The sequence below is a fragment of the Dreissena polymorpha genome, chromosome 16 (genome assembly GCF_020536995.1).
Source record: "Dreissena polymorpha isolate Duluth1 chromosome 16, UMN_Dpol_1.0, whole genome shotgun sequence".
NCBI lineage: Eukaryota > Metazoa > Mollusca > Bivalvia > Myida > Dreissenidae > Dreissena > Dreissena polymorpha.
The window spans coordinates 50,604,512-50,630,178 of record NC_068370.1 but is presented as its reverse complement, the minus strand read 5'-3'; the positions used below and the strand labels follow the sequence as shown (position 1 = coordinate 50,630,178).

General features: G+C 35.7%; 2 protein-coding genes across 3 annotated transcripts in view; one reads left to right on the top strand and one right to left on the bottom strand.

Moving 5' to 3' along the window:
* The window catches only part of LOC127861990 (uncharacterized), a 96,749-nt gene extending 80,978 nt beyond the window's left edge, over window positions 1-15,771 (top strand). For both annotated transcript variants that reach the window (XM_052400826.1, XM_052400825.1), the window contains 2 exons: window positions 1,811-1,972; window positions 9,681-15,771. In XM_052400826.1, the coding sequence (XP_052256786.1) occupies window positions 1,811-1,972; window positions 9,681-9,776 (258 nt within the window). In that variant the 3' untranslated portion in view covers window positions 9,777-15,771. The remainder of the gene's footprint in view (window positions 1-1,810; window positions 1,973-9,680) is intronic.
* Window positions 15,772-19,775: 4,004 nt separating this feature from the next.
* Window positions 19,776-23,437, bottom strand: LOC127862386 (uncharacterized). Its single transcript, XM_052401470.1, has 2 exons — window positions 23,123-23,437; window positions 19,776-22,688 (listed from the first exon to the last, which is right to left on the bottom strand). The coding sequence occupies exon 2, from the start codon at window positions 22,655-22,657 to the stop codon at window positions 20,057-20,059; it is 2,601 nt and encodes an 866-aa protein (XP_052257430.1). The 5' UTR covers window positions 22,658-22,688; window positions 23,123-23,437; the 3' UTR covers window positions 19,776-20,056.
* Between the last annotated feature and the right edge of the window lie 2,230 nt (window positions 23,438-25,667).

Below are 25,667 nucleotides of genomic sequence, written 5' to 3'. Positions count from 1 at the left end.
GTGCCCTCCCCCCTCCCCCCCCCCTAATTTTTTTTTTTTTTTTTTTTTTTTTTTTAAGATCATCTCACAAATGACCACCACACCCTCACACTATACCCCCCCCCACCCCCCACCCCACCCCCCCCCCCCCCAATTTTTTTTTTTTTTTTTTTTTTTTTTTTTTTTTTTTTAAGATCATCTCACAAATTATCACCACACCCTCACACTATACCCCCCCCCCCCAATTTTTTTTTTTAAACGGTTATGTTTGAAATACCGTCCAACCATCGCACCCAACCCCCCCCCCCCCCCCCCCCCCCCCCCCCCCCGATTTTTTTTTTTTTTTTCGCTTTTTTGGAAGATAATGTAATAAATGTCCACAACCCCACACTATACACCCCTCTTCACTCCACTCCTCCCTCCTTTGTGATTGAAAATGAGAGTCCCTTCACCTTTAAAAAGAAAATAGATGAGCGGTCTGCACCCGCAAGGCGGTGCTCTTGTTTGCATTTTTTGTCAGTCTGCTAGTTCTAAAACTTCATATACTGACCAATGCGATCAATATTTACTCATGCCATGCAGTTGTCATTTTATAAGATGATATTTAATATTCAGCTTAAAAACATTTGAAGTTGTGGGTCTATATTGTCTCAATTTTTATCTCATTTTTATCAATCCTGTCATGTAATATGAGATACAAAATAAGTATGATGTAAAAAAGATGATTTCTAGTTTCTGTTTATTGATGATGTGTCTTTGCATGACTCATTTCTTACTATATTGTCTAGCTTGCATCATGATTATTTCCATTGTTTGCGAACTATAAATCCACTGTCAATGTAAATGAAAATAAAACACATTCTTCATGTCAGCTGTATTAAGCAGAAAGTTGTTAAAAGTAGGCAATAAGTAAAAATTAAGTTTGTCGATCATTTTCACACTCAACATTTGAATAACAATTGCGGTACTGATTTATCATTTAAGTAGCAATTGAGAATAACATTTTTTGCCTGTTTACCCTTTCCCCATCACAAGCAAAGTGATGATGGCTTTTGCAACCAGCATAAAACCAGAACAGCCTGTGATTAACTGTTATGCTACTCATCACTATCTAAGGGTTGGAAAAAAAGCTTTTCAAACATTAATATTTTAAGAAAGGACTTAAACTTAATTTGATTTTTTAATGGACTTCAAATGTGAAATATGTCAAAATGTAGGGGTAAAAGGTTAAGAAATGTGTTACATGGAACACAGAGACCTAATCTATGATTCTGACATGATGCAATCTGATCTTACTTTAGACAAAAAGCTCAATAATCATTGTACAATTACTGATTAACAAAACATAATCCAATTCTGAGTGCACCATTAAACAATTAATTTTCCTTTTTAAGTGCAAAAATATTTATCATGTACGACTTGAAACAAGTTTTGCAATAAAATGGCTGTTTATGGCTCTATCAATACCTTTTTGGACCCAAGACTTTTAAACAGCTCAGTCATTTCTACATAGCAGAACTCCATATTGTTTTTAATTGTCTGATATCCACAAATATTTAAATTTGTCCTTTTATATGAGCCCTGTTATGGGAAAAATGGGATTAATGCCTGTACATAAAGTGGCATTCAAGATTAGCCTGTGCAGTCTGCACAGGGACAGCACTGGCTCTTTTGGAATTTTTGTTTACATGAAGTCTCTTTTAAACTTAAATCCGCTCACTGTTTAAATTCAGTTTACTCCACTGCACAGGCTAACCTGGGATGACGCTTTATGCCCATTCATTAAGCCCAGTTTTCTCAGTAGAAGGCTCACATAACTTCCCATTTACAGTGGCATGAACTCAATCAACTGACGGAGCTCTATTTAGCGTACCAAGAGGAATGCGTCAACCGGGAGGTTGAGAGACTCTCAATGTTGTGGAGAGGCCCAGAGTGCCTCATGGACAGGTGCCCTGACCCGGTTGCTAGGATACTACAGGAAGGGGACAACATGGTGGGTATCGTTATATCAGTACTTCACATTGGTAATTTGTAGTAAAGTTGGGTGTGTTTTGTACATATTAATTTCTAATGACTCGTGAAATTAAGATCTAATAAAACAAACAATCGTCTTTTATGTGAACATAATAACCGTCATTAATGGCTTGAAATTTAGGACGATCGTATTTCTTAGTGGTGTCTTAAAAGAGTCCGCCCTCACATAATACATTGCTAATCCTTAACCTTGCAGATGGGATTTCTGGCTTAGTAAATGTATAAATATACCTTGATTCACAGAACTCTTTGGGAAAATTCAAAATAACTCAATTTCAAACTTTTGCAAAAGTCCCTGACTGTTTTACATAAAACTAATATATCTGTATCACAGAACTTCTTAAGAAAACTCAAGTTAACTAAATTTGAAAAATCAAGTTAACTAAATTTGAACATGGCTGTTTTTATCTCACCTGAGCATAACTTGCTTGTGGTGAGCTTTTGTGATGGCCTTTTGTCCGTCATTTGTCGTCTGACAAACATTTACCTTTTAAACACTTTCATTGTGTCCAATCTTCACCAAACTTGGTCACAACATTTCAAATGATGTCTCAATTGAGTAAAAAATGGTACTGGTTTATCAAAAAACATGGCCACCATGCACAATCCATTAATGTTTATTGGGATAAAAAATCGTCATGTAGCACTAAATTTTGAAAAAATCTTTGGATTCGCAAGTTAAAAAATTGAGTTGGCGGTAAAATGTAGGGGTGGTAGTGTGACCAGAAAAATTTGTTTTGGCCTCCCATAATAGAAATGTTTGTATCCTCTTTATTTATTGTACTCTCAATCTTGTAATTAGAGACCACTCAAAAGATTAACCAAAAGTGATCTTTAAATGAAATGGTCTTTTTTTTTTAAATGAACCATGCCGGAAGAATGGGGATCTTCAATTTTAAATCCAAGTAGAATTGTCTCCTTTTACCACAATTATTTTAAATTTTGAAAAACAAATGAATCGAAATATATGGGAGGAGTTGCCATTTTGCATATGATCACTTCATAAGTCGGGTCAAAATGACAAGAATATGGGAAAAGTAAAATCATAGTTGCTATCAAATTCATAGACTGATTCTGTGACACATCTATCTTGTTTAAGATTTGAATAATTCAATTATATTAAATAATCTAGATGTTTGTGTATTCAAAATATCAGTACCTTGCAATTTGATAACTATTACAAGGCTCGAAAATAACACTCGCACACTCGCAAAATGCGAGTAAAAAATACCGATTGCGAGTTAAGTTTTAAGCCACTAGTATTTTTTTGCGAGTAAATAAATAGTGAAAACAAATGAGTAGGTATAATGCTGCTCGACGTCATGATCGCTAAATCTTAGGTCAATTTATAGAACGCCCAAGTACCCTTATGCGCACCTTGTATGTAGACTGGTATATACAGATACGCGGATGGTATTGGTACAAAGGAAGTGAAACAGTCGACTATTCACACATGTTCATTGAAGCGAAAAATAACTTGTCACTTTATTCCCACAGACGGAAATAACACAAAATATACATAATACAAAAGATAAAGCAAAGTTAACCGTTTAGTTAGAAAAACACGAATTTTAAATCCTTCTACGAAAGCAGTGAAATAGTGGGAAAAATAACTTAAAATAAGACTAAAACTTGTTGTAGATAAAGATGGTCAGTCAACCTGATGTGGGCCCTTATGGTCCAAGGAACTGATATCTTTGTATGGTTGCAGAAATAAAATGTGTATACATGTTAAGTACTTTGTTTTTGTTTAAATAGTACTAAACTAATGTCCAAGTTGTTTATGTTTCCATCAAAATTTGCGAGAATGTTTTTGATTTTGCGAGTTGGTATTAAAGCTGCTCGCACTTTTTTGCAAGTAGAAAAAAAAAGTTAAATTTGAGCCCTGTATTAATAATCCAACGGAACACTTGCCATTATTGACAATAAATGCGTTTCAGAATTTCATAAAACAAACGTTCACCATTTTTAGCTCACCTGATTGCTCAGGTGAGCTTATGTGACCGGTCTTTGTCCGTCTTCCGTCCGTCCGTCCGTCTGTCGTCCACATTTGGTTTATAAACACTCTAGAGGCCACATTTCATGTCCGATCTTCATGAAACTTGGTCAGAAGATTTGTCTCAATGATATCTCGATCAATTAAGTTCGAAACTGGGTCATGCTGGGTCAAAAACTAGGTCACTAGATCAAAAAAAAGAAAAATCTTGTAAACACTGTAGAAGTCACATTTCATGCCCAATCTTCATGTAACTTTGTCAAAATGTTTGCCTTAATGATATGTTGGTCGAGTTCAAAAGTGGTTCCGGTCGGTTGAAAAACATGGCCGCCAGTGGGTGGGGCAATTTTCCTTATTTGGCTTTAGAGAAACCTTGTAAACACTCTAGAAGTCACAATTTTGGCCCAATCATCATGAAAGTTGGTCAAAACATTGGTTTTATTGATATCTCGGACGAGTTCGAAAATGGTCTAGATCGGTGAAAAAACCTGGCCGCCAGTGGGCGGGGCATTTTTCTCTATATGTATATAGTAAAAACATGTGAACAATTTTCATGAAATTTTGTCAGAACATTTGTTTCCTTGATATGAGAGTTGAGTTCGAAAATGGTTCCGGTCAGTTGAAAAACATGGCTGCCAGGGGGGGGGGGTCAGTTTTCCTTATTTGGCTATAGAGAAACCTTGTAAACACTCTAGAAGTCACAATTTTTGCCCAATCATCATGAAAGTTTGTCAAAACATTGGTTTTATTGATATCTCAGACGAGTTCGAAAATGGTCCAAATCGGTGAAAAAACATGGCTGCCAGTGGGCGGGGCATTTTTCTCTATATGTATACAGTGAAAACATGTGAACACTCTAGAAGTCACATTTTTGGCCCAATTTTCATGAAATTTGGTCAGAACATTTTTTCCTTGATATGAGAGTTGAGTTCGCAAATGGTTCCGGTCAGTTGAATAACATAGCTGCAGGGGTGGGGGGGGGGCAGTTTTCCTTATTTGGCTATATAGAAACCTTGTAAACACTCTAGAAGTCACAATTTTTTCCCAATCATCATGAAAGTTTGTCAAAACATTGGTTTTATTGATATCTCGGACGAGTTCGAAAATGGTCCAGATGGGTGAAAAACCTGGCCGCCAGTGGGCGGGGCATTTTTCTCTATATGTATATAGTGAAAACATGTGAACACTCTAGAAGTCACATTTTTGGCCCAATTTTCATGAAATTTGGTCAGAACATTTGTTTCCTTGATATGAGAGTTGAGTTGGAAAATGGTTCCGGTCAGTTGAATAACATGGGTGCCGGGGGGGGGGGGCAGTTTTCTTATATTTTTATAGTAAAAAAAGCTTGTGAACACTCTAAAAATCACATTTTTTGCCCAATCATCATGAAACTTGGTACAAAGATTGGTTTTATATAAATCACATAATTAATGCCATTATTATTGCCATTAGATTGTACGAATTTTCATTATATTATACAAAATCCTTGTAAACACTCTAGCGGTCACAATTTTGTTTCAGATTTTATGAATCTTGGTCATAATATTTATTTTTGTAAGCAAAGTTTGATGTTTGGTAAGGGGGGGTCAACTCAAAATATAGGTCACCAGATCAAATCTTACAAAAACAAAAACACTCCATATGCCAGAGTTTTGGTTCAATAATGATGAAACTTGACCAGGATGTTTGTCTGGACAATATCTAGGTCAAGTTTGACGTTTGGTAAAGATTTAATGAACCGACTCCTCTCAGGTGAGCGAACTAGGGCCATCTTGGCCCTCTTGTTTGGAAATGTACAGGAGTTTTGGTTGGAACTAGCCTGCCTTTCGCAGCAAAGCAAAGATAAATATATTCATTATTTCCATGCTTACGCTTTCAATTGCAAATTGGGGCTGAATATGCATGAATCACATGTTCAATATTAGCGCATTGGGTAGTGCACTTATAACTGTTAACTCCACCTTTGTTCTTTGTAAAAAATGCGAGAGGCGGAGCTATGCTTATGCTATTACAATTTTGGTTGAGCATGTTGATGGTTAGACAAAAGAAGCAAATGTCTTCTTTGATGACATTAATCTGACAAAGGTTGTTCAAATCAAGTGGTCACCTGCAGAAGATTGACTGTAATCAGTGTCCGACAAATTTCTTATTTTTTAGGTAGCCCACTGGGCTACCAATAAAAATATTTGGTAGCCCATAAAATTTTCATACAAAATGATAAAAGGCAGGTTTTCATCTTTATTTTATTTCTTCATTTACATATACATAATATGTATACATACATATACATAAAACAGCAAGTAGTCTGATGTACACAGTCAATATCGTAAATTAATGTTACAGTACAGGCACCATGTACTTAAATGTAAATGTACCAAAGAAAATCATATACTACATGTAGATATTACATGTAAGTGCACATGTATGTGTACTTAAATTCGGACAGCACGTTAAGTCGTAAACGTAAATAAAGCGTTTAGATGATCAATACGATTGACTCGTATGGTGTTAATCAATGCAATTGCCCTTTTTAACAACAAATACCGAGTTTCAATAAATCAAGAGTATTAAATCATTCATTTACTTGTGTCCGACTTTAAGTACTGTCCGAATTTACGTATTGCATCCGTATGTTACGACACTTGTGTGCAGTCATTATACAATACAATAATTGTTTCAATAATGAAGGAACTGATACAGCGTAACGGTAACGATACAGCGTGTTTACATGATATTTTATTAAGAGAAAATGTCAATGCCAAATAATTCGCGAGAAACCCCGGTACTTTAGTTGAAATTCACAACGAAACTTTTAATGGAAATTAAATGATCTCAATGTTGTACCCGCTACGAAATTTTTATTTACAAATAAATACACCAAAGCCAATTTTCGCGCGCAAAATTCATTTCTTAAATGTAGAATTTTGTAACCTAAAATAGCTGTACACAACGCGTGCAAACCGTGGCAGGTTATTTACGCATGTTGCAATACAACGGTGCCGAAATTCATTTGACACTTTAGACAATTTCAAACGTTTGTGTTTATGACTCTTATCGTCTATATTACCCACCCATAATTTGGTTTTAAAAATATAAATCGGGCATATATGGGATTATTGATTAACAGTATATTAATCCAATTATTAATTGACAATGCAAACTAATTAGCAGGTGTTAACCGCGTTCACAAAGTTGTCATTTATATTCGTTTTCGGTTTCGTTACCGTTTTGAAGAATCCGCTATTGTTTTGATTTATTTAATGTTTGGCGTCCTTGGATATTTAACGACATCAAAAACGTTGTCGCTATTACTCATTGTTGCGGTTAACAAAGAATTCCAAACTGCGAAATGATGTTGCATCATGTGCGCCAACTATCCAACCGGCTCTCATTATATTATTAGCAGACGACAAATGTTGATTCTGATTGGATGATTAAAATACACTGTTACTGTTTAAGACATTACCGCAAGTGATCGGTGACTGATTAGATAATTGATTGCACTTTGTTATCGGATTATACGCAATACACAGTGCACAAACACATGGTCAGCGTGTTTATTCTACGTATGTCTGTCAATAAACCGGGCTACCGCTCTTATAGATTTATAGTAGCCCGGCGGGCGTCAGCTGGAAAATTTCAGTAGCCCGATGAAAAATTTCGGTAGCCCCCGGGCTCCGGGCAATGGATTTGTCGGACACTGCTGTAATTCAACTTTAAATAATTCACTAGATTCTTCTTGAGTTATAAAAATCATTAGGATTCTTCTTTGAGTTATACATTCTTGTCCACAAAATTCTGTGTTTGCATTTGCCCAGCTGAAAATATGTCCTGGAAAAATTCTGTGCATTTTAGCAAGAGGTAACTTAGGTCTAGTGTATGTTATACAATTTCATGTAAATAAATGTGTTTAAAGCACTTTTATGACTGTATAATGGTACATTTCCAGTGGGTGTTAGCCATGGAGACATGTTTATGATGTTAATCCCTTGATTACGCAATACCAGTCCCATTATCTTGTTATTTCCTATAAGCTTAAAGGTAAAATAACTCATGAAGTTAATGAAACATAATGATGTAATAATTACAGCTAAGGCATCAATATTATGTATTAACAAGAATCATTCAGTTATAAATATGTTATGCAGACCTGGTTTCATAAAGCATCCCTGTGGAAGATTAATTTGTAGAATCCTTCACATGTAAAAATGTTTAAAAACAGATACGCCTCTTGACAATATTTTGACAGTCATGAAAGTTGAAACTTGATTCCAATTATAATAATAGGCATCTTCCAAGCAAATGTTGAATTCCATAGTTTTTCAAACGCCCATCTTAAGTTTGACTTAAAACCTCAGAATCAGACTTCAGAATCTTAAAGTATAACTATGGGCCCAGTGCTCTATGTTCCCCGGGCCCAGTTCTCTATGTTCCCCGGGCCCAGTGCTCTATGTTCCCCTCTTTCAGCTTTCATGAATCTTCAAAGAGGCACCACCTTTTGCACTTGTTGAACCGTGGTTTTCTGGATGCAATTTTTATAGGATCCAGATCAATCAGAATATTACTGAGCTCCTGAAAGATTATAATCAGGATGTGTGTGCTTTGATGATGCTGTACAGAGAAATAATTGTTGTTGAATAGTGCATCAAAAGCGTGTTTTCATTAACAAATTAATATTCAACGTTAATTGAATGGCAGGTTACCGGTAATGCTTAGTCCTAAGCTTGGTAGAATGTAGGAATGCTTGGTTGTTTCTGGTATCACTCTCTTTCATCATCTGCCAGGGATAGGTGGGCTGAGCCATTTCAATATAGAAATCCATTGTGCAACACATGTTTAAACAACTGAAGCTTTCCGTCATATGTTATTAGGGCCCATTTCAGATTATAGCACAATCACTATAAGAAAGTATAGAAAGGTTTTGCATGTATTAAGTTGAGGGTATTTATGGTTAATTAATTTAAATATATGAGATCCCCAACATGTACCAGGGGAATCTAAACAGAACTTGGTTCTTTTTTTAATAGAACTTTCTTTAGAAATAGGTGATCACAGAACATGAATAAGTTTCTGTGAAAAATGTTGCATCATAATTTAAGTACAATTCATATTCCTCTAAATTTGACTAGCAACTTGTATATGTTAGCCAAGAAAAAAACAGACATCTTTCCTATGTTTGGTGTCTTCTTTAATCACCAAACGATAAATAAAAGAAGCTTCTTCAATTGTTTTTGTATTTAAATTTATCTGATTTTTAGCTTGGCTGTTTTCGGAGAAAGCCCGAGGTATTATCATACCCAGCTCGTCGTGTCGTGTCGGCCGTCCGCGTTGTGCTAAAACCTTAACATTTTGTCGAACATTGGCTCTAAAATCAAAGTGCTTCAACCTACAACTTTGAAACTTCATATGTAGCTGCACCTTGATGAGTTCTACACGCCAAACCCATTTTTGGGTCACTAGGTCAAAGGTCAAGGTCACTGTGACCTCTAAAAAAAATAATAATCTGACAAGCTTTCATCTATTCAAATCTGTACCCGCAGCCGAGCGTGGCACCAGTTATGCAGTGCTCTTGTTTATCTTATCAGTGCATAGGAGAGCGATAAAATGTTAAAAAGTTATCTAATAATTGAATAAAACACCATTTGTCAGTTGTCTGTTGGCTTTCTTTCAGCATTTTTTTCCAATTGAAATCCAAGCTGGGGGTCCAGAGGACCTGACAATTGAAGGGTCAGCATTCATCAGGGTTGCTGACCAGAGGTCAACTTAAAGCGGTCAGAGGTCATTTTAGAGGGGTCACCGTGACAACTGTGCTGGTCAACTGTTATTAAAAGACTATTATGCTGTCAAGTTTGCCTGGGTTTCATTTTGTATCATTCATGTAATTTATCTTTTTGGTTGTGTGTTTTTTTTTCTGTTTTAAATAGCGTGACATTTGAAAAAGCTTTCTGTTAAAGAACAATATATTTTTTTTACCATCTGGCAAAAAACCTATTGCTTAAACAGTTCAGCTTATTTAGTCAGTAAAGTTAAGATTTTAATAGATGCCCAAATCTTATCTTCATCTATTTCAGATTGAGGATTCAAGAAAAATCATTGTACGATTTTTAATAAAAACACTTGTGTTTAGACCTGTGTATGCTTGGTTGTGTTTGTTTTTCTTTGGTTGCCTTTTTTGTTTTTCATTTTTCAAAACTCAGATTGTGGATCCAATTTTATTCTGTAAAATGGAATTGTTTTATTGGCTCTATTATCAGAACATAATTACTTTCCAAATTGCATAAACACAATAATTATATAATCATAACAATAATTATATACACATTGTTGTGGTTTTGAAAGAAGTAAACTTTTATTTGTGTTTCTCCTGTTTAAAACTGGAAATTTAAATGTTTGGAAAATGGTTGTATATACAGAGAGTTTGCATGTATTTTGTTTGTCAGTGTTGTCCTTAATTTATCAAAACCTCAGAGAGTTGTGGAAAGTTTTATTTTATAAAATCTCTGCGCTTTTTTTAAATAAAATTAACCTAAGTTGTATCCCAATGTTGTCTTAAGTTATTAGTTAAATATTGACGTAGTTAAGAATGTATATATAGCTCTATTATTAAAATATAGATGCAGTGAATGATGTATATGTAACTGCTATTATTAAAATATACAAGCAGTTAATAATGTATGTTTAACTGTTGAAGTTTTGATCAGGATAAAATGACTTGATTGTCAAGAGTGTCACTAAAAGCTGTTTGTGAACAATCTGTATGCAATACTGTAAATACATGTTTAACCCTTTCCCACTTAGAAGCAAAGTGAAAATAGCGATGGGCAAACAGCCTAAAACCAGAACAGCCTGCCAGTTACTCTCGGTCTGTTTACTCGCAGTCTGTTCAGGTTTTATATTGTTTGCTGCTCATGAGTATCTAAGAGTTGGAAATTGGGCCTTTAAAACTTGAATTTAGTAAGAAAGGTCTTAAATTACAATTAACTTTCTAAGTGACTAAAAACGTGTCAAAATACGTGTCTAAGTAGTAAAAGGGTTAACAGTAGTGACACAGGAGAGTAAATCCTATACCCAGCTTGTGATTTTATAACCAGAGATGTAAAACATGTGTGTCCATTTGTTTGTGGAAAGTGTTCAGAGTAGTAAGTCCAGTTAAATTGTAAAACCAGATTGTAAAATATAAATCCCTGTGAAGGCTTTTGTCTTTTGAGTCATGTGTGAACTTTAGTAGTGGTCATTGGAAAATATTAGCAGAAAAATTATGTTTAGAATTATTTTATGTGTAGAAAGATGCATTCCATAGACATTGATGTGTTTGAAAGTTAATTGACACTGCATTTAGCACTTAACTTGTATAATGCACAGTTGTTGCATGGTCTTTAAGATCTGATATACCTGGTTATATGTTGTAAGTTTAATCCTCAAATCCCATATAAACAAACAGTGGTGATGTCACAAGTGTTTGTGTTGGTAACAATGTTCTATAGTGTATATAGGTGATATTGTAATTGTTTCCATGCACTCCATACATACATCATGTTTGTAACATTTTTTATAATTTCACGTTTGTTTGTCGTTGATTGACAAAACCTTTGGATGTTTTGAATTTGTTTGCATGTAATATATTTATTTTTTTAATAATAATAATTATATTTAAAAAGACAGAACAACACACAAGAAACACAGAAACAATATTCATAGAAGCAAAAACACCTATTCTTACTGTTGCATCAAAGAATCTGTATCAATTCTGTGGTGGCATGTTACAATGAATTCTACATAATGTATGATAATTGCTAGATGATTTCATCTATCTTAAAATGTTAGTTCTGACAAACAAAATAAGGCCCAGACCATGAAGAGATCTCCCATTCAGTTTGTGACTGACCAGATTAAAGTAAGGTACCCTAGTAAAGATTTTTTTCCCAGATATATATTCATTTTGATTGGAAAGCACTTAAATGTTGTAAGAATAAGTTTAAGAAAGCATCCTGCATTAGACTAACTAACACCATTATAGTGTTTAAAAATGAATCTTACACATCGATCTGGTCTGTTTACAAAGTATGAAGCGAATTAAGAGAAATTGTTTAAGCCGATCTGAGCAAAAAGTTTTCTTGATGAGTGTTCGTTGTGTGTTGTTAACATTTACCTTGTGGATATTCTCATGGCCACATTGATTGCCCAATGATCAAGAAACTTGGTAGCAATATTTGTCCCAATGATATCTTGGGAAAAACAACTAGGTCAATGGGTGAATTTAAAGAAAAGGCTTGTGAATACTCTCGAGACCACATTGAATGCCCAATCTTTATGAAACTTGGTAAGAAGAATTGTCCTAATAATATCTCTGGTGAATTTGAAACTGGGTAGGGAGGGATAAAAAAATAATTCACTAGATCAAAATTAAAGAAAATCTAATGAGCACTATAGGAGCCACATTTTTTGCTTAACTTTTATTAAACTTGCTCCGAACAATAGTCGCAATGATTTATGGGCAGAGTTTTGAACTGGTTCAAATATTTTGAAAAACTAGGACACTTGGTCCAAGTAACTCAAAAGCTTTTAAACACTCTAGATCTTTTGGCCCAATCACAATGAAACTTGCTTAGAATATTTTTTCGAATGTTATCTTTTCAGAGAACTAAAATGATTTTTGAAACATCGCAAAAGCTTATCAAAACAGTTGAGTTCCTTTTGGTCTCAGGTGAGCGATCAATGGCCTTTGACCCTCTTATTTAATCATCGTAGTTTCATGAGATGATCCACATTTTTGAAACAACATTTGTCTTAGATAAGCTGAATATACATGTAAATGAGTTGCTGAATATATAGGAAAAAAAATTCTCTTAAGAGTTTCGTAGATGGACTTTATAGCTCATTAAATTCTATTTGAAGCCAAACTTCCAAGGGAATCCTTGATATTTCCAACGCAGTGTGGCTATAACCACATAAGTCTGTTAGATATCAATACATGCAATTTATTGTTGGTTACTTTGGTTATGTGTAGCAATGGTATACATCTGCTGTTTGGTTGTTGGAACAAGTTTATAGTTTAACTCAGGGCTAAGTAAAAAACTTGTTTTGAACAAAATGTTATGTTCGCCAAAGATGTATATGATTATTATTTTTTATATGTAACATACTGTTAAAAAATATTTTGAAAAAAAATCAACACTGTGTGTTAACAGTAAAAACAGATTCTAGTCGTTGTTGTTTACACTGGAAATCTGTAAGCTTTTTTTAACCTATTGATGGTTATTTATGAAGATACCTTTGCACTATCACTGAAAATAACCTGGAGCTTTCAAAGTATCAAAATGCATGAAGTGTTCTTGAAAACTAGTTATAAGTTAACATTTGTTGTACATTACGTATCCTGCAAATGTCAACACAAATCTATGACCACAAACAACGCTACCAAAACAGTGTTTATGTGCGCATACTAGATTTTGTAAAGAAGTACTCGTGTATAAATGGGGGATGTTGTTATATTAGATGTAATTTCATCTTGTGTCATAATCATGTCTTTCATAGTGATGTCATCTTGTTGGAAGAGTGCGCTGCATGTGGAAAACTTGCACGGAAGGCAAGTTTATTCAGTTTTCAATGATCTCACCAGTCATACGAGTTCTTAGAAAACTAGGCGCAATGCATGTGCGTAAAGTGTCGTCCCAGATCAGCCTGTGTCTGCACAGGCTATTAAGGAGACTAAGACACTTTCCGCCTAAACTTGATGTTTTTCAAAAAGAGTCTTTCTTTAAATGAAAAAGACAATAAGAGCGGAATGCACAGGCTAATCAGTAAGGACCTTTTCTGCTTGTATGGTATTTTTCCTTTGTAGGGAGTCTCTTCTCAGCGAAAAATCCAGTTCAGGCAGAAAGAGTATTTCTTGATAAGCCTGTGAGGACTGCACAGGCTAATCTGGGACAACACTACGCACATGCTTTAAGCCCAGTTTTCCCAGAACAAGGCTCATTTTCAAACGTGGCAGAAGCAGGTTTTCTCCATTATCTGCGGTACTGCTGTGTATCAGTCCGCAGCCCAGAGGATTGAGCTCAAAACAGTTGTATCAGCATACCAACAGGCTCCTTATCTTAAATTTTTCACAATATTTCGGTTCCATTATGTCTGTTGGTCTGTCCATATGTCTTAAGGTCTAAAAGTTTTCATACAATGTCCCCTGAATTTCCTTTAAAAAATATTTTTACTAATAATATCTTGATCTGAAAAAAATCATCAATAGGCAAAGGAGCCCTGGAATTGTTGAATTATGGCCGTTGAATTCTCGAAGATGTACCTTTTAAGCCCATTTTTTATTTTCTTCAACATGTCCAAACAAATTCATGGGCTCTTAAGCAGAATGTATATAACCTCATACAATAGGGTAACCAAGCAGTGACACAACTGATATACCTACAATTCTTGTTTCACACCAGAAACACTTGTTTTGTGCTCAACCCTCTGTCATGTTCTCAGCATTTTTATTTACATCATTTCTTGTCTTGTACTCTTCACAATCCTGTGGTTAAAATAATTGCCTATTTTACTTGCCTGATAATTTTTTTGTAATTCAAGAATTGAGTACTCTAATGCATTATATAATTGTTATGGTGCCATTTTTGTTGGCAGCAACACTTTTTGCAAAATTGATAGGAAAGAACGACCGCCTCAATTTATATTGTTATATCTCTTTCTAATTATAAACAATATATATTGAAGAATTATTTTGTGCAGCTTGCAATACAGTCATTCTAGGAAATTATGCAATTTAATTTGAAAGACTACTGGCTGAAGTTAGTGTTTTTCTCAAAATAACCAATTATCTGCTATTTTGCTACATGTTAATGCTATTTTTTAGTTATCCTTTTTATTATTTATCTCCTTTAGTTGTGGAAATCGTGAATTCGTTGATCTAGTCATATAATGAAGAGCAAACCTTAAATCAATAAAATAAACTCGAATGTAAAATTGTATTTATGATATTTCTTTTATCGATGCTATATTTCAATGTTGGTACATTTTTTATACCTAACCTGTTTTTGTGTTGATATGAATACTAGTGATGCAAGCTTGTATTCATTTAGTATTTCTACTATTCGGTTTCTCACATTTTCTATGTTGTGTTAAGTAATACGGTTGTCATAGTGGTTGAATGAGTTTCTTTTTCATTTGCATATCTTAATAATATGCGAGTTAGTTAGTTAACATTAATTTTGCATACTTTCATATCAAAAGACCTGTGTTGTGCCAAATTGGGTCTTATGCCATATGCTCCCAGTGTAGCTCCAAACCAGCCTGCGCATTTGAGCAGACTGATGGGCTGCTTCTCTATGCGGGATAAAGTCACACAAGGTTTTGTGGTCTTATTAAGGGACAGGGGAGCTCCTGACCAGACGGTGTAGATGTTACTGTAGGTTACTCTGGAGCTATGCTGGCTGTATATGGCATAAGACCCATTTTCGCATGAATTGGGTCATCATTATTATATGGTTGCTCATCAGTTTCTATGATTTGTTATTATGTCCATCAAGCTGGTTTGTGCCTTTTTGTTTTTACATAATTTGGAGTCTACCTACAACTTTTATGTATTCATTGAGTTGATCACGCCATATCTTGTTTACATGATAGTTGAGTTGTAAGGAAACGTAAAAGCAAATCTTTTGTGTTAGAACAGATGCATTATCATTCAGAATGGAAATTCGCATGTTATCATATATTAAAAATATGTAACTTAACGCATAATAAAGCAAGCATAGCTAAAAGTCTCCTGTTTTACTTGTATTACCATCCAACCGCATCATTATTGTTTTACCATATACGTGACTACAAACTCACAAGGTGTAATCAGATAAATTCAAAACTAGTATTTGAATTGGATACACCAAGCTATACTTATACCAATACTTTTCTCAGTAAGTTAAATGTCCGATGATATCATACGGCGAATACAAATATAACTTATTTACTAAGACATAGACTAGTATGTCCTTTAGCGTATGTAATATCAAGTATTCTGCTGCATGTGAGAGGGAAACTGCCGTATCTGCATTAAAGGGGCCTTTTCACAGAATTTGGCATGTATTGAAGTTTGTCATTAAATGCTTTATATTGATAAATGTAAACATTGGATCTAAAAAGCTCCAGTAAAAAATCAAGAATAAAATTTAAGAAAGAAAAAAAGTAACCCTCAACAGTGCTCGAACTACTGACCCCTGGAGTAAAAGTATACCACTTAGACCACTCGGCCATCCGTGCTCATATGCAATGAATGTATTTTATACTTTATATAAGCAATCCTCGTAGTTTCACAAAATATAACGAAAACAACAAAACTCCAAATTATCCAATCGTTTCGCGTTAGAACGCTTCATCATTTTCAGGTTTTTAAATCGTCAAAAGATGCATAAAATGGCTATTTTGGAGCAAGGGAAATGTTCGGTATTACTATTTCCCCACAAATATCATAACTTAAACGAAAGTTTGCGAATATGAAACTACTTTTTTTAATTTGTCCATTTACCAAAACGTGAAAAGGCCCCTTTAATGTGCTAAACGATTTCAACCCGGCCACTCGTGCGTGATCGATGCTACAGTAACTAAAGTGATTGCCTTGTTGTCGACCAGCAAGACGATGACTCACGGACCTTGTGCAAACATGCCCGGGGATCGCTGACTGTAACCAATGGCAATGTATATCAGCCTTGTTCTGGGAAACATTCATGTATGTGCGTTATGTGTCGTCCAAGATTAGCCTGTTCAGTCCGCACAGGCTAATAAGGGAAGACACTTTCCGCCTAAACTGGATATTTTCAAGAAGAGTCTTCCTGTAAACAAAAAAACACAAAAAGAGCGGAATGTGTCGTCCCGTATGAGCCTGTGTGGACTGCACAGGCTAATTAATAGCGGGAGACACTTTACAACAATGCACTTAACCCCCGAGGCCGTTGCACATGTATATACGATATCAGCTTGGCCGATCATCTAACAAACATCAATTCCTTCAAGTGGCTTAAAAATGAAAATTGACACCTTTACTATTGTGTTTTTATGAATTCTATTTGGCTCTTTTGCTGTGCGTACACCCGTGTTATTGAAATAAAAGAAAATGATGAAATAATTCGAACATTTGACTTTCACAGAATTTGGCGTCTGACTTGGAGTCTAGTTGTCAATATGTTCACGTATACTTAACCATAAGAGCCACTTCATGCAAAAATATGTCTTATGTCATATGCGGCTAGCGTATCTCCAGACAAACCTGCGCAATCGCTGTCTGGTCAGGAGCTACGCTGGCCGCATATGGCTTAACACCCATTTTAGCACGACGCGGGTCATATATCTTATCCACGAACATGTAAAAACTGAATATTTCCGACAATGCTTCAGTATGATATTTTTGATGATTGGTAAAATTGATCGTCTAATTAAGGTCACTATGATCCATTTGTTTCGTCCGTTGCGATGAAACATATTCACATCATTTCTTTAATGCGCGTACGTTTGCAGACGTGCCGATTTAGAAGACATTGCGAGAACTATTTGAGGAAATCACTAGCGGATCCTGGTGGTGCGCAGCTTCCCCCACCCCCCCCCCAAAAAAAAAAATAAAATAAAATAAATAACAATAATAAAAATATCCCGAACATTGTTGGCTACTACATGTATCGTAATAAGTCGACATATATGAATTCGATGCTGATTTTTTTCGCTCCATTTGCTCGAAAACTTGAACGGAATGTATATATGGTGTAACTTTAGTTACAACAACCTGTCCTGGCTGGCGGATGGTAGGGGGGGGGGGGGATAGGGGCAAATATGTCGCCAATTGTAATCATTGATGTATATGCCTTCTTTATTTCCTCGCAAATACACATATTGTTTATAATGCTTCAGTGACGACCCGTCACTGAATATTCAGCAGTGATCGATAATATTTTATTGCAACACTCGTTATGAGTAAGGGACTTTAAAACACAGCGTTATTAAGTCTCACAAACGTATCGCTCTAACAAATTTGGAAAAATCTGGATGATAAGGTGTTTTTTCGCGACGATCTAAGGCCATTTCTTGTTTGATTGTAACAGCTCTGCAACCTACTGGAACCTTCGGTGCCTGATCAGGATCGAAAAAAAACACCATCATGTTTGTTTCTTTTCAATGTTTACGCCGAATGTGTTTTTTCTGTTCGGCAAAATCAGCAAAAGTTCGGACAGGTCTGGAACCCGTCGCTAGCGTATAATCATCTTCGGAAAGACTTCTGCAAGGATTCTTGATGTTTTAACTTTCTTTAATGAAGCTTTCTGCTATTAATTCAATGTGCAATTGCAAATTTGACAGGTTTCTTGACATTTCGCATTCGCCCATGATTGGTCGACTAAACCGAACACGGTCCGTGTTAAATTTTTGGCGTCTACAAAAAAGTTAAACCTGTTATATTGTCAACGTAATTATACAATTCGATACAACAGCTTACAACTGTGTTTTTAAAGGAGCGAAAACTTCGTTTGAAGATCCTGGCTCCGCCAAAAGAATGTGTCCATTGTACTAAAAATAATCATAAAAATGGTCTATACGCTTAGCCTTTTTCGTATCAAAACACCAAGACTCCTGTCCTCCATATTTAACACCGAACGGGATATTTATATTCCGACAAATATTACGAAGACTCATTCAAACTTTGCAACAGCGTGAACAATACCTAAGGGTTTAAACCAATATATATGTGTGTCACATTCTGCAACAGTCTATTAACAATATAGCTTACCGGTCGTTATTTGATTTGTTTTAGTATAAACAAAAACTGTTTTAAAACTATCTTTCACCTCAAGCACGTGGAAACTGATGCGATGTCCTAAAACTCGCCAATAATAGAATAGGGTGTACCCCACTAATTACTTTCCTTCTTTGATTCATATTAAATTCTCCATTTTCAGAGCTAATTTTCAATACTTTACAGCATTTCAATGTTATGAAAACCATATATCGAGGGTGTAGTGCGATTCTATTATATATTTCCTTCTTTATCTATATGCTTATAGAATAGTTTCGCACTACGGCCTTTTAAGTTAGCACGTGTACTTACCAAAAATACAAAATTATCAAGATGTTATGTTACATTTAGATTTTTTTTAAACAGCACTGTTAGAAAATGCTGTTTCGTTGGTATCTAACCAGGCCATTCGCGTATGAATCTTTGTACATAGAAGAAATGCTAAACAGTAAACATGCAAACTAACGCTGACAATTTCTTAGATCGTTGCTCAATACATCAAACCCTCACACAAGATCAAAAATGTAACTGTCATGCCTCACTACTCAATTTTCTTCTCACTTTTATCAAAAGCATGAACATTTAATTCTGGCATATGACCACATGGAGCCGGAAGTGACGGCCGATTAAGTGTAATTAATCGTATAAGGAGTAAAAAGAGATTGGAGGGCGCATGTTTTGGACCAAAAACCTAAAGAATACATGTACACTAGGAATTTTAGAATCCTCCTAATTAATGCTCATTCTCTCTGTCTTTCGACTTTCGTTTCATGTCGATGGTCCCAAAAGAAAAACGATAGATAGATAGATGAATACTGAGTTATATACAAGTAATGTAATAAGTACTCGCCATATATGACTTTGGAAAGCATCACGTTTAAATCCAAAATATGCTTATATATCTGGGTGTTTGAAAGTGCACTAAACCTGATATGAAATGATATATGATTTATAAGCGTCTATCAAAAGACTATAAAAAAACTGTCAATATCTGTCTCCAAAATATAGCTTTATTTTCTATACAATACGAGGCTGATCAGAAAACTGTCGCAACTCATTTTAAATAAAGAAGGAGATACGATAGAATTGCTTTTAGTCACGAATTGCCAAATATATCAATCTGTGACAGAATACTTCAAATATCCTTTTGTAGAACACTTTCCAACTTCCATTTACAAAAACAAAGGTAGCGACAGAACAATCCACTATGCATTATACATTATTCACTGTTATTTTCGTTCCTCACTTCTTCCAGCACTTTGTGCGAATGTGAGAATTCATTCCCGTTCCTCTGGACTTTGCAGTATTTTGTGAAGGTAGCTAAACCGGGAATGCATACTTCGTTCAAAGTCAGTAGTACTCCGATGCCAAGATACATTTCGATCAATGTCAAGTGGCATATCCTCTTCGAGTAAGCTGTGGTAAATAATCTGCAGCACAAGATTTCTCATGATCTCAAGACTGTCATCTGGTTGAAATGTTTGCATGTAGTTTAAATTTGGAACGAAGATGGACGGAAGACACCCCTCTTTCAAAGACTTGTGCAGTCCAGCGTAAATTCTTTGCACCCAGACGAGAACTGAATCGACGCCTTCGCTGTCTGGTGCGAACTGTCGTTTTCTAAGCTCGTTCAGTAAGCTCTGTTTCAACATGAACGACGTGAGACAGTTTTTCGTTTGAACATTTATTCGCGAATTGTACAGAAAATGTCCTTCGTCACTTTTAGGCTCGATAAATCTCCATGGAAGTTCCACGTTTCGACCAAGCAACATTTTCGCGCTGATGAATGCCTGTCTGATATTTTCATGGGATCTTTGGACGATCTTGGTTTCCGCTTCTGAGAATGACATTTTCAGATATTGACGCGGGTCACCGAACTTTGTGTGCTGATAATAAGGAACATTTGGGGGCTTAATGATCAGCTGACAACCATTTTTCAGACTGCGTTGATCGAGAAAACCGTTGCAGTCAAACCCCGATGGCCACCATTCTTCGCAGTGAATTGCAGGCAGGAAATCGATTGAAGTCTCGAAAAACATGTCCTGATGGAACATCCTACATTTAACGCTCAGAGCAGGTCGATCTTTCCAGGTAATGCAAAGCTTCGGCAAAAAGTCAAACCCACAAGTCTGCCACAATGACGGCTGGTGGAGTGCATACATGACTGCTAATGAAAACTTAGACATGACCCTCTCGCTTCTTAGCATTCCATCGCTGTCAAAGAAATCTTTATAAATGCCCGGGTCCTTTCCCATGTCTAACGCCACTCGGACAAATCCTGGTTGATCAGAGTTTCCTTCTTTAGTACTACAGATAGAGCTCAGATTATCGATGTCAAGCATGAAATCAAAATCTCCTCTTTCGTCTGCTATTGTACCCTCATACGCACTGCCTCTCATGCGAAGATTTCCCTCAAACCTGCCATCATATTCTTTCATTATCCCGATTAAAGTAATCATGAAATGTTCTACCTTTCTTTTCTGTAATTCGAAGCTCGCTGAATTCTTGACCGGCGACGCGCATGCACTCCACATCTGACTCACATAATCCTGAGCATTTTTCAAAGGACGCAAACTTGACGGAACTGTGACATTTCCTCCTACCACAATTTTCGGCAAAAGCTTTTCTGACTTTTCTCCCAATAGACTCATCCTCTCAGAAAGAATACTGATACCTGCAACACATCTAGCACAGGCTGTTGTTTTCATGTTATCTTCAAAGTGAACCTTAAGTTTATTTATAACTTCAGAATTTCTTGATGTGGCATATTGATAGGCTGTGATTCCGAATAAGTCAGTTAGGCCACAGTTTTGAAAAGCTTGGCTTTCAAAAATACGTTTGACAGACTCACCACTTTGAGAGTACATGCAACTATAATGCAAAATAGACCTGCCTAAGGAATCAATTGCATTAACTAGTGTTGGGCGTTCAATGTATTTGGCTATAATGAGTAGATAATCCTTTTCGCAGGCAAGATGTAAGAGCGTCCTTCCCAAGTTGTCTTTAGAATTTGACATGTCAGGGTCGTGCTTCAGAAGCCATAATGCAATTTCTTCGTTGAACGGTTTTGATAGGGCTCCATGAATTGGAAGTTCGCCGTATAAGTTCACGGTTTCTAAGCATTTCTTGTTCGATTTGACTAATGCTTCTACTATTTCGACTGTTAATGTAGGCTGGAAAAGGTTTGTCCCGAAGAATAGAACATGAAGGGCAGTATTCCCGTCATTAGCTTGAATAAGGGGATCTGCACCGGCTTTAAGCAGTACAGTGATTTCATTGCTCATAAATTGATGCTGCTTGCATGCGATTGCTAACGGAGTTTGCCCAAATACATTTTGTTTGTTGACGTCTGCACCAGATTCAATCAAAGCTTCCATAAACGACGTATCTATGTTTCCAGAACGAGCCATTGCATAATGTAGAGGAGTCGCTCTATTTTCATCTTCAGCATTAACATCTGCATGGTTCGACAAAAGTTCAAGTACCTTTCCGGGAGAGCCACGAAACGCAGCTTCGTGCAAAGGCGTTATATTATACTTTTTCCTTGCATTAACAAATTTCTTCTTTTTGTCATCATTTATGTTGACTAAAAGCAATTTCGTTAAATCAGCATCTGTTGTAAGGTGCAGAGCCGTAAAACCACCTATGTCACTGTGATCTAGTTTGGCGCCTTTTTGAAGTAGTAGTGCGCATGTGTCTGTTTGATTTGCTATGGAGGCAGCCAGTAATGCCGTCTGACCTATCTCATTGCCACTATTCACATCCATTCCCGTCTCTAGGATTTCCGTAACTTGTTGTAAATCTCCCTTCGATGAGGCATACAACAACAAATCCAGTTGATTGGTATCTTCATAACTTCTGGTCTGTGAGGCTAACATCTTTTCATAACGTACATATCCCTGGAAGTAGCTGAAATAATTCGCGTTCAGAATAAATCTGCCAAGATTCTGCCAAAGCAAAAATCATCAAAAGACTCTAAGGCGGCAATTTATATTGACTACCCTGAGAGAAAACAGATTCGGATAAAAACACATTTTTTAAATAAAATACACATAGCTTTCCGTTGATGTGCATGCAAATCAAAATACCTGTTAATACATATTACAAAATAATGAAAAATATTCTTAATCTCCCCTCATCTCTCTCTCTCTCTATCTCACCCACACGCACCCACACACACACACTCAAGTTGATAGTTTACGAGTTATTCAAATTTTCAGGAAATGTTTGCACTAAAGGCAACAATAATGACACTTTTATAAACTGAGTTACCCATCTTTATTTATTCAATGTTGCATTGTACAATATTTTCAGTATTTACTTGATAAAGAACATGTACTTACCTTAAAATATATATATTCCTATTGTCTGTACAACCTTAAAGAATATATGAATCACACACAAATGTTATCCGATCCTTGAAGTTTATTACGCAGTATTCCCTATTGATTTTACACTGAATGTACACGGTCGATTTTAAATGCAGTCCTTTGCATTGAAACATGTCAAAATGCATAAATTAGTTTTCTGTTTTGTTTGCAAACTTTAAAAGAAAAACTTATGGGATGAATAAATCGTAATATTTACGAATTATGTCCATATCTGAAGGAGACTATTGAACTATCTGTCCGTCCGCCCTTCTACCGACCGGCTTTTAATCCGTGGAAGATTCAGTTATGTTGCTCAAATAACAAGGTCACATTAAAGCCACACGCCTTGAAATGAAATACATGGCATAGTTAATGAAAAAGAAACATATTTTATATATGCCATTTAGAATATGTCTGGTGGTTACAAGGTAGAAATCCGTCTCTTTTGCAATTTAAAACTTAAAAATAATCGTGTTTGTCGAAATGAGCGTATACGTCTAGAAATCCTACTTTCGGTTTTCAAAGCGGTACCGTTTGAAAAAATAATAAATTACTTGCTAACTAGGCTATAGATTTAATGTTATATATCTCAATTAGAATATTTCTGGTGGTTAAAAGGTAGAAATCATTTTTTGCGCTTTAAAACTTAAAAATAATTGCGTTTGTCGAAATGTACGTATACGTTTAGAAATCCTACTTTCGGTTTTTAAATTAAAAAAAATAATAAATTACTTGCTAACTAGGCTATAGATTTAATGACAATTTTGCACACTTTCAAATTGCATCTATATGTATTGATTAACATGTACTTCATTTCAAGGTGTGTGGCTTTAAGACTTAAATGCCGTATTTGATGACAGTACATTGATCGATGTTAATTCATATGTGCGTACGATAAAGAACACACATTTTACATAGAAGGCATGATATAAATATATGTATTTAATTATTTATACATTTAATATAATCGAAAAAGTGGCTCCTTTGGAAGTACGCAGTGCATCCAAGAAATATAGCAGACCCGGTTTGATTGGGTCTATACATGAGTGGCAATAAACCATCGGAATGCTCTGAAGGACTGAAAACTTTGTTTTTGTTGTACATGTTTTGTAGTTGAAAATATATAGAGGTCTACTAAAGTTTCATTCTGATTGAAATCATATCCTCAAAACCGCTTCGCTATGAGGATTGGACGCCGACCTGAACAAGTTCATCAGGGCCTCCCTCGACAAATTTGGTGTAAACGATTTGAATCGATTTTTAAACGCGGTCAACAAATCTGTAATTTTCATTCACACCTGGTAATCCAACCGAAGTGCAGACGAAACGCATTATACGATTCACTGATCATAAATATAGATTCGGAAAATCCGATTGTTTAGAATAAAAAAAATATGTAAACTTCAGATCTGGGCGAAAGGAAGATCGAGTACTTTAGTCAGATTGGAGTTGTGTTGCACTTTCCATGTCCATCGGTGAACACGCTCAATACAGCTGGGCCTACTACAATCACAAGCATTTGTTTTTCTGTGTTAGGCGACCTGTACAGATTTTTTTACATGTACAGTAGTTAAGTATTAGTTAAAAGATACTTGCTAGTTAGCTAAAGAAACTTCAGCGTACAGTTTAAAGTCGCGCCAGTCAAAAATCATAAAAGCGACATTTAAAGTAATGGTAGCCAGAACTACTTGCTAGTGTGTTATGTGGTCCGAACATCAGAAATCAGTGTTTCATTTTATATGTTTTGAGTATAATCTGACTGTCTGATTTCTGTGCTGACTTCGGATAAAGAATGGTTCACTGGTGGGCCAGAAGTCTTTGTATTTAGGCCCCTGACACATCTTACTTTGAAACAGACCGTAATGGACACACGTTTTGACCTAGTTTTAAGATTTAATGTAATGTTAGATTTTTGTTTTTATACCTTTTCTTAGCTGCCCGTATCTTATGCATAATGATTTTGAGGTATTTGGCGTTCATATAAGGCGGTGGGTGTTTTGGGGAACCTTTTCTTTGATTGGGACGTGTTCATCTCTAACCTGTTCAAGCATGTCTTCATACGCCCAGAATATATCATCTATATCATCAAAGACATGGGCTACATGAGATGGGACATTCGATACATCTGCTCTAAACTTGTTTTCATCAAAGTTACAATTAGAACTCCTTTTTTAGATACTGCCTGAAATTGTGCAATGAAATTATGACCACAGTTAAGATTTACATTTTTACAGAAAAACGTATATGGCATTAGTTAAGATAACATCCATTAGACCTCTTGTAAAAATCGGACAACTAGAGTACTACTTGCCTAAATTCTGCTTGTGTTATTTATTATTTATTATGAAATAAAGAAAATATGGTTTAATACCGGCTTTTAATTGTGCCATTTTGATATATGAACCGCGCCAAGAAAAAATGAGTCTTAACTTAAAATTGACGTCATTACAGAAACGTGACGTCGACATGACGTCATTATTGATGTAATTGTCAATTAAAATGGAGGCGTGTTTTTATC